The sequence below is a fragment of the Mesoplodon bidens genome, assembly GCF_964165515.1.
Source record: "Mesoplodon bidens genome assembly, chromosome: 1".
Lineage (NCBI taxonomy): Eukaryota > Metazoa > Chordata > Mammalia > Artiodactyla > Ziphiidae > Mesoplodon > Mesoplodon bidens.
In genome coordinates this window covers 12,540,390-12,553,254 of record NC_138176.1, presented here as the reverse complement: position 1 = coordinate 12,553,254, position 12,865 = coordinate 12,540,390, and the positions used below count along the sequence as shown (strand labels likewise).

The window sequence follows — 12,865 nt, the reverse complement described above, 5'->3', positions numbered from 1 at the left end:
TGTGGGGTCCTAGGGATGCTTGACAACCGGGGGCTGGGGGGGTGGTGCCAAGAATACTTGGTTATGTCACAGTCAGGTGTCTGTCCAGAGCTAACTGAACAAGGGAAGGAGGTCAGAGCATCACCAGATGTCCCAGGTCAGGGAATCCCGAGAAGCAGGTCTTGAGAAACGCCCAGCAGCAGCATGGGGTGTGCCGAGAAGACAGAGAGGCACAGAGCGCACCACCCCCCACCCCCCACCCCGCCCACAGTCATCGGCTTTGGGGCCCCAGGACCGGGGGCACTGCTGTTCCTCTGCTGTCCCCTGGTGGCCACTGAAGGAAAGGTGGCATCTGAGCCTGGGGCTCCAGGCAGACCTGGGTCCCTAGGTGTACGTGTCTTTCTCAGCTAGAAGAACCTTTGGAGCGCTCTGGCCTTCCTCTGCCTCCTTACCCTGGGGTCTTGGAATTCTGGTCTTGGGCTCCTTCTGCGCCCTTAACCACAGCCCATCTGGTCTGGCAGCCAGGCTGTCACCACCAAGGGACACCAGCTCAGGACACAGCAGGGCCTGACCGTAAGGAGACCATGGAGGCCCAGGGCAGCTCCAGCCCCACCTGCCGAGGAAGGTCTCTCTACAAACAGCAAGGAAGCTGGTCCCTGGCCCCCAGATTCTGTCCCTCATTCCATCTTGGCAGCCACAAGACCCTCTCCACTGCCCCTGGTGTCCAGAAATGCATGCATCTCATTGCCTTGTCCCCTGGGTCCAGTCGTCCCTAGGCCCAGACCTCAGCCCCCACCTTTCTCAGGCCCCTGCTGAGTCCCAGCACTGGTTCTTCCCCACTGGCCCTGTAGCCCTCTCATTCTCACCGGTCCTTCCAGCCCATCTCTAGTCTTCCTCCTCCAGGAAGTCCTCTCTGCCTGCCCCATCCACCTCAGCTCACACCATCTCTCCCTCTCACGTCTCCTGGTTTATACTGATATTACATGTGTAAACTCTTTACCTGATGGCCAGGTTGCAGACGGGCAGCATGTAGGTGGGTGTTTATTTCAGCCTGCACAGTGTCTTAGAGAGAGGTGAATAGTGGGTTACTTGCCAAGATTTTTACATGGGGCAAATTCACATAAAAACCTGGATTTTCTGGCTTCTCGAAAAAAGCAGAAGCCCTGGACACTGGCCAGCATCCCTGCCTGGCAGGAGCTGACGGGCATCCTGGCACGGCCCGCCCAGCCCGGCCCACCCCTCACCTTGTTGCTCTCATTTGTGCCCTCTGTCTGGCTTTGGGGTCTGCAGCCTCTTGGGATGACTCAGAGCAGAGCACAGCCCCAGGAGGAGAGCAGCTGCGGCTCCGAGCCACCGGCCCGCTGGGCAAAACACCCTTGGGCGGTCGGTGGACCCAAGGGTGACGTTGTGAGTGGCTCTCTCATGGCTTAGTCCCTTCAAGGCTGTGACCTGGTGCTTGGCCCACTGCCGCCTTTCATTCCTTAGTTTTTGGGGCGGGGGGCAGTCCCAGCAAGCCTCCCCTCCAGACTCTGGGCCCCAGGAGGCGCCCTGCCCACTGGCTCTCAGGGCAGCCGTAAATGTGTATTAAATGAGCACATGCAGAGGGCGCCAGGGTACTGGTAAAGGACAGGGCTGGACTCCCTCCAAGGTGCAGACCACCCACTTTGATTTTAGTCTCAAAGCGCACACTTAGTGGATTCCAGCTGCGTACACGGTGCAGTGCTCAGTGGGGCGGGGACGAGAGAGAAGCACAGCCAGGGACACTGGGACTGCAGGGAGGGACTGATGCCCTGCGGTCACGTGGCGGCCCTGCCCCATCTGCAGCCGGGGCGTCCCCCCCCTTCCCCGCTTCCTCTCTTGCACTCACACCTTCCTCCCGTCCAGCTGTCTCTGCCCCCTCCCTCTCTCCTGGTAACCATCCTGCCTTTTGTTTGCGATGAGGACAGTCCTGTACCCCACCCATCCTTGTCTCCCCACTACATCTGTATTAAAATCCTACCTCCGGACCTGGCCTTCAGGACCCCCCATCACTGTCCCCAACCAGTCCCCTTCCCCCTGACCCATCTCCCTCATCCTTCACTCAGACTCAAAGACACGTGTTCCCCAGACACGCCCTGAGTGTCCCTGCCGCCCTGCGCATGATGCCACAGGCCCCTCCGATGCCTGCTCCCCCCTTTGAAAGCCTGTCTCAGAAGCCCCTTCCCCAGGACACCTCCCGATGCCTCAGCTGGCGGCCAGTTCTTGTTCCTCGGCCACCATGGTGTCATATCTGCATTGCCTTGATGGGTCCTCTGAACGTGAATTTTCTGAGGCCAGACCCTTAGCGTCCTCTCTCGGCACCTACTGGGTACACGTCTACAACGTACTTACGAACTGAGTAAATGAATGAAAGAACCTACCGACCAGTGCTTGCCCTTTGTAGCTTACCTGGAGCAGAAGAGATAACACCGATTCAGCAAACATGAGTGCATGCTGGGTTGGAGAAACAGACGGGATTCCTGCTCTCCTGGGGGTTCCAGGCATCTGCGCATGCTGGGAACATGGGACCACAAAGCACACTGTGGCTCAGGAGGCCACCCTGAATCGAGGCCTGAGCAGGCAGTGTCCGCTGGGTACCTGGGGTGGCGCAGGCACTGCGGAGGAGAGAGGAGGGACGTTCGGGAGGGCTCAGGGACACTCGTGTGAAAGGGAGGTGACCACAAGCTCTCCGAAGCCCCTCTGCCCCTCGGGCCTCTGGGCAGGAGGAAAGGCCCCCCAGGCAGGTCCTCATGGGGCTCTCGTGTCACAGCTGCTCACCAAAGATGCACAGCAGAGGCTGGGCTGCCAGGAGGCAGGGGCAGCGGAGGTCAAGAGACACCGCTTCTTCAGGAACATGAATTTCAAGCGCTTAGAAGCCGGGATGATGGACCCTCCCTTTATTCCAGATGTAAGTAGCCTCCCTGGCCTAGACTGAGCCTGTGCATTGATTTATGACCTTCGACTTCGCTAAACATCTGTGCTGGGCCCCCGGTCAGAGGCTGAGACCTGTGGGCAAGGGGTGGCCCCCGTCTTCCAGTAGCAGGGTGTCGCCCAGTCTGGGGGTCTCTCTGTACCCACCCTGGCATCGTCACCTCTATGAAGTCCTCATCTCCAGAATCCCAGGCTCCCAGAGCCCCTGGGAGGCCTCCCACTGACCTCGAATCCCCAGAGGGCAGGGCCCGGGTTTGTCTCTGTGAGTCCCCGCACGGCTGCCCCCAGAGCATGTTTGGTGGATGAGTGAGATGAAAGAGATCCCTGTGGTTACGGCGCCAGGGCCATAGCAGCACTGACGACAGCGCCATGGCCTGGTGCCTCGACTGCCCCATTTTGCAGGTGAGGAAACTGAGGCCTCCAGGGGATATGTAACTTTAACAAAGCACCTAAGCACTACAGCTGGGACCCCAGCCCAGGTCTGTGTGGCTGCCGAGCCTGTGTGCTGACCTACCACCCCTGACTGGCCTCCGAAGCGAGAAGGGCCAGGGAGGTCCTCCTGGGACACACACCCCCCCCGTTGCATCCTGTGTGGGGCAGTGATGGCAGGAAGGGGCCCTGAGCTCTCGTCACCCCAGCTGGGGGCCCCCTCGGCCCCTCTGAGCAAAGGGCAGCCCGGGCTCCCGGGGCGGGAGTGGCCCTGGGAGACCCCCGCTGCTCCCCATCAAAACCCTCCGGGCCTGGCTGGGGGCCACCAGAGCCACAGGCAGGGCTCCTGGTGACCAGCACCCTGCCCTCCCAGCCCCGGGCCGTGTACTGCAAGGATGTGCTGGACATCGAGCAGTTCTCCACCGTGAAGGGTGTCAACCTGGACCACACAGACGACGACTTCTACTCCAAGTTCTCCACGGGCTCCGTACCCATCCCTTGGCAAAGCGAGGTGAGCACGGCGGGGCCCTCAGCGTCACACTGAGGGGAGGGTGCAACGAGGGCAGAAGAGGGACGGCTGGGCGGGCGTCCCTGTGGGCAGACCGGGGCGTGGTGTGATGCTGGGTCAGGAGCTGGCTGGGCGGGAAGAGGGGGCCTGTCTCGATGGCCCTATGGAGAAGCGTGGCGGGGAAACAAGAGAAACGGGGGAGCAGCGGGAGGCACAAGGGGGCTGGAGGTGGGGCAAGTTCAAGCTGGTTCGAGTGAGATGGCAGTGATGGGGCAGTGGGCCTGCAGCCCTGGAAGGGGGAGGGCCCGGAGCGCTGGGGTAGAGGGGGAGCTGGGGGTGAGTCCCGTGGCTGGAAGATGCGCGCTTCCCTGCCGCTGCCCGCCATGGCCGGCTACTGGCTTCTCGGAGAGGGCGGCTTGCAGGGCCGTCAGGGAGAGGCGGTGGGCGGGCCTTGCTGCCTGGCTCTCAGCCCTGTGAGGTGGAGAGCGGGCGGAGAGCCTGGCAGGACCGGGCTCGGGGCAGTGTCGCCCAGGGCTGGGCTGCTGGGATTCCTGTCCACCCAAGATGACCAGCGCAGCCCCTGACACCACCCGTGTTTTGACCGCTTCTCCAGATGATCGAAACAGAGTGCTTTAAGGAACTGAATGTGTTTGGACCTAACGGTACCCTCTCGCCGGACCTGAACAGAAGCCACCCTCCGGAACCGCCAAAGAAAGGGCTGCTCCAGAGGCTCTTCAAGCGTCAGGTGAGACCCTCACTCCCACCTCAACCCTGCTGTCCTGGCCTCAGCTCTGGGAACCCCCAGGTCTGAGCCTTCCAGACAACTGAGACCGACTTGCAGGCTGGGGAGACTGGGGGCAGCAGCAGGCTGGCAGGGACAGGCAGCCTGTCAGAAGTGCCTTGAGACCCACTGGCTGACGGCGTCCCCAGAGCACAAGGGGCAGGGCCAGCGCAGAGTTAACCGGTCATCAGGGCTCCTCAGCCTCGGCGCTGTTGATGCTTTGGGTTAATTCATTGTCACGGGGACTTAGCGTTGAGGGCACTTAGCAGCATCCCTAGCCTCCACGCAGTAGATGGTAGTAGCACCCACCGCCGTGTGTCCATCAAAACTGTCTCCGGTCGCTGCCTAATGGCCCTGGGGACAAAACGCCCCTGGTCGAGAGCCGCTGTAAAGACGACGCAAGTTATGTAGGTAAAGATTTGACAAAGAACAGGGGGAGCCGGTGCTGGAGGGGTGATCCCCGAAGAACCTCATGGCTCCCGAGGTGGGGCTCCCGTAGTTTGATGCTGTGCCCTGCAGCTGGCAGCCAGAGGAGACTTCGGCCCTCAGGAAAAGGTATTCTTCCCTCAGAGCCTGTCCCTGGATCAAGGGTTGCTGTGGGCCACATGGGAGAAGTGTCCCAGGAAGGACCTGGCAGGCTTTCTAGAGTGAGAGACCCCTAACCTCATCCCTGCCACCAAGAAGATGGCCACAATAACGCCACCTCCTGGCCTGGCCCTTCAAGAAGGCAGGGCCCCATCCTGAGGCCTGGAAGGCCCCTGGTTCCTTACGTTCCTCCTCCCCCCAAAGGAGCAGCAGCAGCTCTGTACCCAGGCCCCGGGCATCCCAGCTCCCTCCTGCTTAGATAACAGGGAAGAGGTGGCTGTTCGTGGCACTCCACTGTGGGCCAGGCGCTGTGCTGGGTGCTTTTTGAAGGCGTCTCTTATTTAATCTTCACAAAACCCCAGGCCTTCATTCAACTATTCATTCCACCAATATGTATTGAGCACCTACTCCATGCTAGACTGTTACCTGAGGACTTAAGATGCATCAGCAAGCAAAACTGCATCCCTCCTTTGGGGCATCTTAGTGAAGTGTGAGCGCAGGATGTGCTCCCATTAGCCCATTTCACAGATGAGGAAACTGAGGCTGAGAGGAGTTAAGGAACTTGCTCAAGGTCACACAGCCAGTGAGCCCTTGCGGAGGATCTGGGATAACAGGGTGGGCAGCACAGATCAGGCACACTGAGAGAAAATGCAGACTGAGGCCTGAATTTGCAGTTTTATCTAAAAACTTCATGTGAGTTTCACCTCCTATTCCATAATATACTCATATCCATCTACTATAAAAATATAATTTTCAAATGCTTCCATCAAGTAAAATTGAAGTTCCAGAAAGAAATGACCCCCACCCCCGAAGTGGCCAAGCCCCCCAGGACAGCCCGTGATCCTGGGACAAGCGTTTGCTGTGGAAGCTCACGGCCCAGGTTCAAATCCAGCCCTGACCCTTCTCGGTTGGGTGGTAGCGTATTGAACCCAACCCCCCACCCCCACCCCAGCCTCTGTTTACCCACCTGAAAAATCAGGATGGAAATGCCGGCTGCCCAGGCTGAGTGAGGTGGAGGACGGTGACCTCAGCACAGCGCCTGGCACCACAACTGCCACCAGGGGAGCAGACACGCCGGCTCTCTTCTGCAACGTGAGGGGCCCGTACCCACGGGGGTGCCAAGAGGGTGCCAGGGATACTGAGGGCGAGCAGCTTGTGGTTCCCAAGCCGGGCACCTGCTAGAGCCCTTTGCACACACAGCCTTGTTTCCTTCTCCCAACAGCCCTGCACAGAAGTGGCTCCTAACCCACATCACAGGCCAGGCAACCGAGGGAGTCAGACACTTTCTCAAGGTCACTCAGCTAAGAAGTGGCGGATTTAGGATTCGAACCCGGCAGCCTAACTCTGGGCCTGCAGGCCTAACCATGTAGGTAGATATTATAGGAGGGACCACCTCCTCTCTGCCTTGGGCGTCTGTTAATCAGGTAAAGCCCTCCGCCCCAAGGGGTGGCCTCCGGACCTGGGTCTGCAGGGGGAGAACAGAAGGCAGCAGAAAGCAAGACAGGGAGCTGGTCAGCTGAGCTCCTCTCCAGTTCAGATTCAGAGGCCCCTGTGATGCAGGGTCTCCAGGGCTCGACTCTGCGATGACTGACCTTCTCTCTCCCTCTTTCTCTCCTCCCTGCTCACCCCCCTCCCAGCATCAGAACAATTCCAAGAGTTCAGCCAGTTCCAAGACCAGTTTTAACCATCACATAAATTCAAACCATGTCAGTTCAAACTCCACCGGAAGCAGCTAGCTGCAGCTCTGGCCTGAAGTCCACGGTGGGACCAGCCTAGACCCTTCTCCTTAGAAGCGGACATGTGACCGGTGGAGCTTCCGCCCTCCAGGAGCCGGGGAAGGAGGCCGTCCAGCCCCGAGATGGGGAGCCTCCAGGTTCCTCAAAGAGATTTCCACTCAGGTCTGTGTTCGGAGGCGGCCCGCAAGCCAAGGTGGATTGGCTGTGTCTCTGTCGAACATTGCAATAGAAATCCAATTGGATACAACTTGCACGTATTTTAACAGCGTCATAACTAGAACTGAATTTTGTCTTTATTATTTTTAAAGAAAAGTTTTGTAAATTTCTCTATTGTTTCAGTTTACATTTTGTATATTTGTATTTAAATGAAAGTCAGACTTTGAGGGTGTATATTTTCTGTGCAGCCACTGTTAAGCCATGTGTTTTAAGACATTTTAGAGGGGTGGCGGGCGGGGAAGGGTGTAAAAAAAAAAAATGTGACTCAAGACTTCCAGAGCCTCAAATGAGAAAATGTTTTTATTAAATGTAGAAAAATGATTCCCATTTCACCTTTAAAGGATTGATTGTATCCATCTCTATAACCTTTCCCTCTCTCGCATTGGTATCACTGTTCTGTTGGCTTGTAACAATCTGAATTAAATACTCAAAGACCCACTGGGACTTCACCCCCAGCCAGGATGTCTTCCATTGGGGTCCATGGAGTTGCCTGGGCCCAGCTCCGTCAAGATGTGCACTTTTCCTTTGGGGGCACACGATGCCACTGTTGCTTTGGCCTTGGCCTCCTCTTCCTTCTGGAAGGCGGCCGGTACGTGGAGCTGAGGGTCTTCAGCACAAGGGTGTCTAGGCCTCTTTCTTTCTGAGTAGGTTCTGACTGCTAAAGCCAGTATGTTTTCAAGAGGCTTGCATTTGGGGATTGTTTTATTCTACTTTTAAGGGACGCATAGCAACGATAAGGAGTAGTCATGGAACCCCAAGAGTCCCAAATGCTTACGGCCCATAGAAGCATCAGGGAGCGGAGGTCTTGGGCTTGTAGAGAAGGTGGCTCTCCCAGGATCTCTGGGCATGTCCCTTGAGTGTTTACGGAGTCATAGGGCCTTGAGAGCTTCCTGGGGCCCCGCAGATTCATTGGCTCAGGTGGCATGGATGCATGAGGTTGGCTCTCCAAGCAAATGGGAGAGGCCGGGCCACCCACAGAAACTCAAGAAGAACTCACTGTCCCTTCCGGGAGAGGTGAAGCAGAGGCCAGCTCTCATCGGGCATCTCAAAGCTCCAGGCACAAGTAGCCCCAGGAGAACTTGGTGGCTTTGCCAGACCAGGGTCTCTAAAGGCAGCCCCCCAGGCCCTTTGAGCAGGGCTGTCCAGCCCCAGGGAGCGGCCAGCCTCCCCCCTGCTGCCTTCACAAGGTGACAGGGAGCAAATCTGTCTTTGCCTCCCCTCTGGGACAGGGTGAACGATTGAATTCCCTGCTCTCCTGCCTGCCAGGTCACCCTCAGTCAGACCTGGTCTCAGCCACCGGGCAGCTGCCAGGGTTTCTCCCGGCGTGGGCCCTGTACTTCCTGCAGCAGCATCTCCTGTTAAAATAGAGATCCTGGGCTCCACCCCAAACCTACGGAATGGGATTCCCTGGGAGTGGGGCCCAGGAATCTGTATATTTAAAAAGCTCGCCAGGTCATTCTGATGCACCCTGGAGTGTGAGAACCACTGCCTTAGGCCATCGGTGGGGTCTTTGATGTGATCCTCCCAAACTTATTTCTCTAGGTGACCAGGCAACTTTGGAGCCTGAGCTTTTAGGGAGGAGAGAGAAGCCAGCGTGTCAGCCTGTGTCCCAATTTCCATGCTCCTTCCCCAAACTTTGCCATTGGGTCCTGAGGCTAGACAGGGACCTGACCATTGCAACTGACCATTTTGAGGTCATTTTACAAGCAAAGAGAAGAAAAGAAGCAGTTCGGCCTCCTTAGATCCCTTTAATGTGCAGTATTATTTTCTTCAAGACCAGCTCTTGCCTCCGAGGATGCTTCTGTTACCTTTCTGGAGCTGAGTACAAGATTAATACAAACAGCCGTATTCAGTTTTTGCTGAGGAAGTGGAAAGCTCTTTGACCAGTATTGTAAGATCCTCAAGCTCTTACTGACCCTTCTCAATGAAAAGAAGGACAGTCATCTCCCTGGGACAGTCAGTAGTCCATGCCACCACCCTCCTGTCCAGAAATTTCATTCATTTTGCCCGGTACACAGCAACTCAAACCTTTCCAAATGGACTGCTGTGGAGCAGCCAGTCTCTTTACACCCCAAAGCCAACGCACTGTCCGTTTGCGGTAGAGAATCCTCAAGAAGCAAGAAAGAAACATAAATCTGCTCAGTGTGTTTCTACATCGTGAGAGCACGGAGGCTAAAGCACAGAACTTTGCGTGGCTCTTAGAATAACGGGAGTCTTCCTTCACCCTCGCCACCTGTCCCCTGAGCGCCCCAAAGTGTACAGGGTCAGAGTCACTGGCCTTTGCAATCCTCCTCTTCCTTTCGGTCCATTGCTTTGTACAGAGAGGGGGCATCTTCACTTAGAACAGTGCCTGAAAGCCAGCCCTCTCCCCTCTGGGTCCCCAGTTGCCACAGGTCCTGTCCCTGGACCCCCTGCCCCGCCGCCAACCTCTACTCCAGCTTGTTTTCTATGGCTGCATTTTTAAAAAGATTTTTTAACTAAAAAAAAAAAAACCTTCCCACCATCTACCTGTCCAGGAGGAGGCATATTTGGGCAGCCAGTGGATTTAAATCTTTTTACTGCATTTGAGCTCTTCACGGAAGAGACTTTCTTCCTCCAAGCATGACGTTTTTCTCACCGGACCTATCTGACTTCGTGCCTTTGAGGTGAGACGCAGGGTCTTGCAGAAGCACCTCTGCTTCCCCTTTTCAGGAGCCAAGCCGCTGTCCCCAGTGGGACGGGGGTGGTCTCTGCAGTGATCACCATGACCTGTGTTTCTCAAGCTCCCTGGGCGGCTCCCATGATTATCACCCACAAGATCACAAAGACCCAGCCCCACCTTCACGGAGGATGGCACCACCTCCCACATCAACTCACCCTCTGATCTTTCTAGGCCGGGAACATCACTCTTTAAACCACGAGGCTTCTTGCAAGGGCGGCTGACTTGCACAGTAGCTAAGGGTTGCTCTGTCTTGAGCTGCCCCAGGAGGGCTTGTTTCCCGAAATGCACTGCTCTGAACAAAGGGAGCGCTCAGTCTTGGAGGCCACGCTGCACGGAAGCCAGCGGTGTGGCCTGGGGTATGCACGCTTCTCAGGCAGCCCACGGGGGCAAATGGCAGTGAGTTCTGGGGACACGTATGTGGACGTGGCCTTGGCACTGAAAGCACAAGTGAGATGCGGCTGCCTGCCCTTGAACCCAGCAATCTTTGGTGATGCTGAGGGCCTGGCCTCCGAAAGGCCAGGGGTCAAGGAGCCCAGCCCTCCGTGGAAGCCTCTCCCTATCCTTCTACACCCCTGTCCTTTCCCCCAAAGTTTTCCCACCAACTTTCTCATGCGAGCTGCTGACCCAGACCTCAATACAGAGGGAGCATTGCAGCCTCCTTGAGCCTGGTAGCCCAGGCCTTGCCAAAGGGAACAGCGGCCTTGCGGACCACCAAGTCCCCCGAGATGAAGAGGAAACGCCAGTCGGGGTGACACCCAGCTCTCCTCTGGGGCTGCTGTGTGCTTGCGTATCCGGGGGCAACCCCTCTGGTTGTCTCCTGTTCTCTAGCTCCACGCTCTGAGGTAGGACCTCCTAACTTTTTAGCCTTTGTATGGAAAGAGTGTGAAATCTTGGTGCATTTCCAAGCGCAGAGCTGTGAGTCATGAACGTCAGAGAGCGCGCTTTCTGATCACAACAGACCACGAGGGTGACACCTCGTCCCCCTAGGCACCTTCTGTACCTACTTTTAGGACCATCCAGCCCAGCTTTTGAAGCTCCAATGTGTAGGGGTCAGACCTTGCTCAGGTGGAGGTACCTCGTCTGGTCTAACTTTAAAGGCTTGTGCTGTGGACAGTGGCTAAAACCTTTGAAACACTAGCTCTCCTTAGGAGGAAAAGACACTCCCCAAAAGAAGAATCTAGATGTCTTTCCCTGGTCCATCACTAAGTCATTTTTGTAATAGATCAAAAGTAAATGTTCTCAATTAGAAGAGCTTAGTGGCTGTTCAAATAATTAGTGTTAAAATAATAATCCTTCTAGTATCCAAAGGTTTCTATTTTTTTTTTCAGGGAAATTTTAATATTCATGAGTAAAAATAGTTCCATTTTGGAGGTCATTCCTGAAGATAACGGCTTTTGTTCTCCTGCTGCTCTTGAATCTTTGTATGTTCCCTCGAATATGTCACAGTGCTGCTGTATCTAGATCGAACCACTGTTGTTGTTTTTTTAAGAGAAATAAATTCCTTAATGAAAATACGGCTGCATTTCTGCCCCTCTGCCGAGCTGTTCTATTTCTTCTGCCAACACCAGCTGCCCCCAAGATGCCAGGACGTGCCGCTTCAGTTCTTGAGCTAACCTTTCCTCAGGTGGACGGTTCAGCCCCACCCAATGCTGGCCCCCATGCTGACCACCCGACCTGCCCTGGCCCAGCTCCAGGGGGCAGGGTCTAAGGAGACCACCTGAGCCTTTTCCAGGTTGGTTGGCTTCTGACCCCAGACCCAGCAGATGACTCCAGAAGTGTTCCTGCAACATGGTACCATGCAGGAGTGGGGTGAGAGGGCCTGAGTGGGTGCTGGCACCCAGATCAGAGGGGGCACCTCCACCTGGCAGGTTTTACCTGACAGGGGCCATAACTCGGATGTGGGCTCCACAGAGAGGGCCTCTTCTGGCTCTCCAGGCTTCACGGAGCCACACGTTAGAACGGCCCACCAGCACAGCAGGATGGCCTCAAGACCTGGAGTCCCAGTCTAGGACCCGAGACCCCGCCAGTCCCCCTTCACCTGCTTGGCTTAGTGGGACAGAGACCAGGGCTTTGGGCTCAAACAACCCCTTACTGACAGTCTGTATGAGTTTGAGCGGCCACTTAACCCTGAGCCTCAGTGGCTTCGTGTGTACAATGGGGTAACACCTGCTGGGGTGCGGGTTCTCCTGGAAGATTCAGGGGGACACGTGTGGTGCCCAGCACAGAGGCCTTTGCCATGAAGGACACTGTTGCCCTGGCTGTCTTTGGACCCCTTTTGAGCTTGACCTCAGGACAGGGCAGGGGTCCTAGATCCACACACATCAGCCCGTGGGCCCAGCCCGGGGGCTGGTGGCAGTCCCAGTCCCTGGCGAGGGAGGCCCTGAGCTGGGAGTCGAGGCTCGAGCCGCCCGCCTCACAGGGAAGGTAGGAACTGGAATCGTGCCGCCCCATGGCTCCCGGAGCAGGTGTCTTTCCTCATGATGGAGGGGGACTGAGGCGGATTCTGCTTACTGAGGGGCTCGAGAAGGGGACCTGGTTGGCTGAGGCTCCGAGGGGGACTTCTCCTGGAGAAAAAGGAGGGGTGGGAGGAGTGCTCTGAGCCTCTGGACAGGGGTCTCATCACAGGGGCGGGGAGCACCCTCCTCACAGGGACTGTTATCTCGGTGGCCCCAGCGCTTTCTCTGGGACCTTCTCCCACCGTCCCGGGAACCTCACCTGCCTGAGCCGGCACCCCAGGCAGACAGAGCCTCCGCCCTCCTGGGACAGAGGGGCCGAGGGAGAAACTCCAGCCCCGCACACCGGCCACCCGCCCCTGATACAGCTGGGCCCCTTCCCAGGCAGAAGGGGCGGGCTGGGGGCAGACGTCCCCTCCCTGACCTCCTCCCACTCCGGACAGCCGTAGACATGGTAAGTGGGGGCCGAAATGGCCTCCAACTGGTTTATTTTCAGCGAGGCTCAGAGTGGGCACCCCCAGGGCACCA

The 12,865-nt window shown here is 56.9% G+C and overlaps 1 protein-coding gene across 3 annotated transcripts in view; it reads left to right on the top strand.

Annotated features, from left to right (window-relative positions):
• The window catches only part of GRK5 (G protein-coupled receptor kinase 5), a 228,024-nt gene extending 216,628 nt beyond the window's left edge, over window positions 1–11,396 (top strand). For all 3 annotated transcript variants that reach the window (XM_081231335.1, XM_081231336.1, XM_081231337.1), the window contains 4 exons: window positions 2,768–2,905; window positions 3,731–3,868; window positions 4,479–4,610; window positions 6,869–11,396. In XM_081231335.1, coding sequence (XP_081087461.1) covers window positions 2,768–2,905; window positions 3,731–3,868; window positions 4,479–4,610; window positions 6,869–6,967 — 507 coding nt within the window. In that variant the 3' untranslated portion in view covers window positions 6,968–11,396. The remainder of the gene's footprint in view (window positions 1–2,767; window positions 2,906–3,730; window positions 3,869–4,478; window positions 4,611–6,868) is intronic.
• Window positions 11,397–12,865: the final 1,469 nt, after the last annotated feature.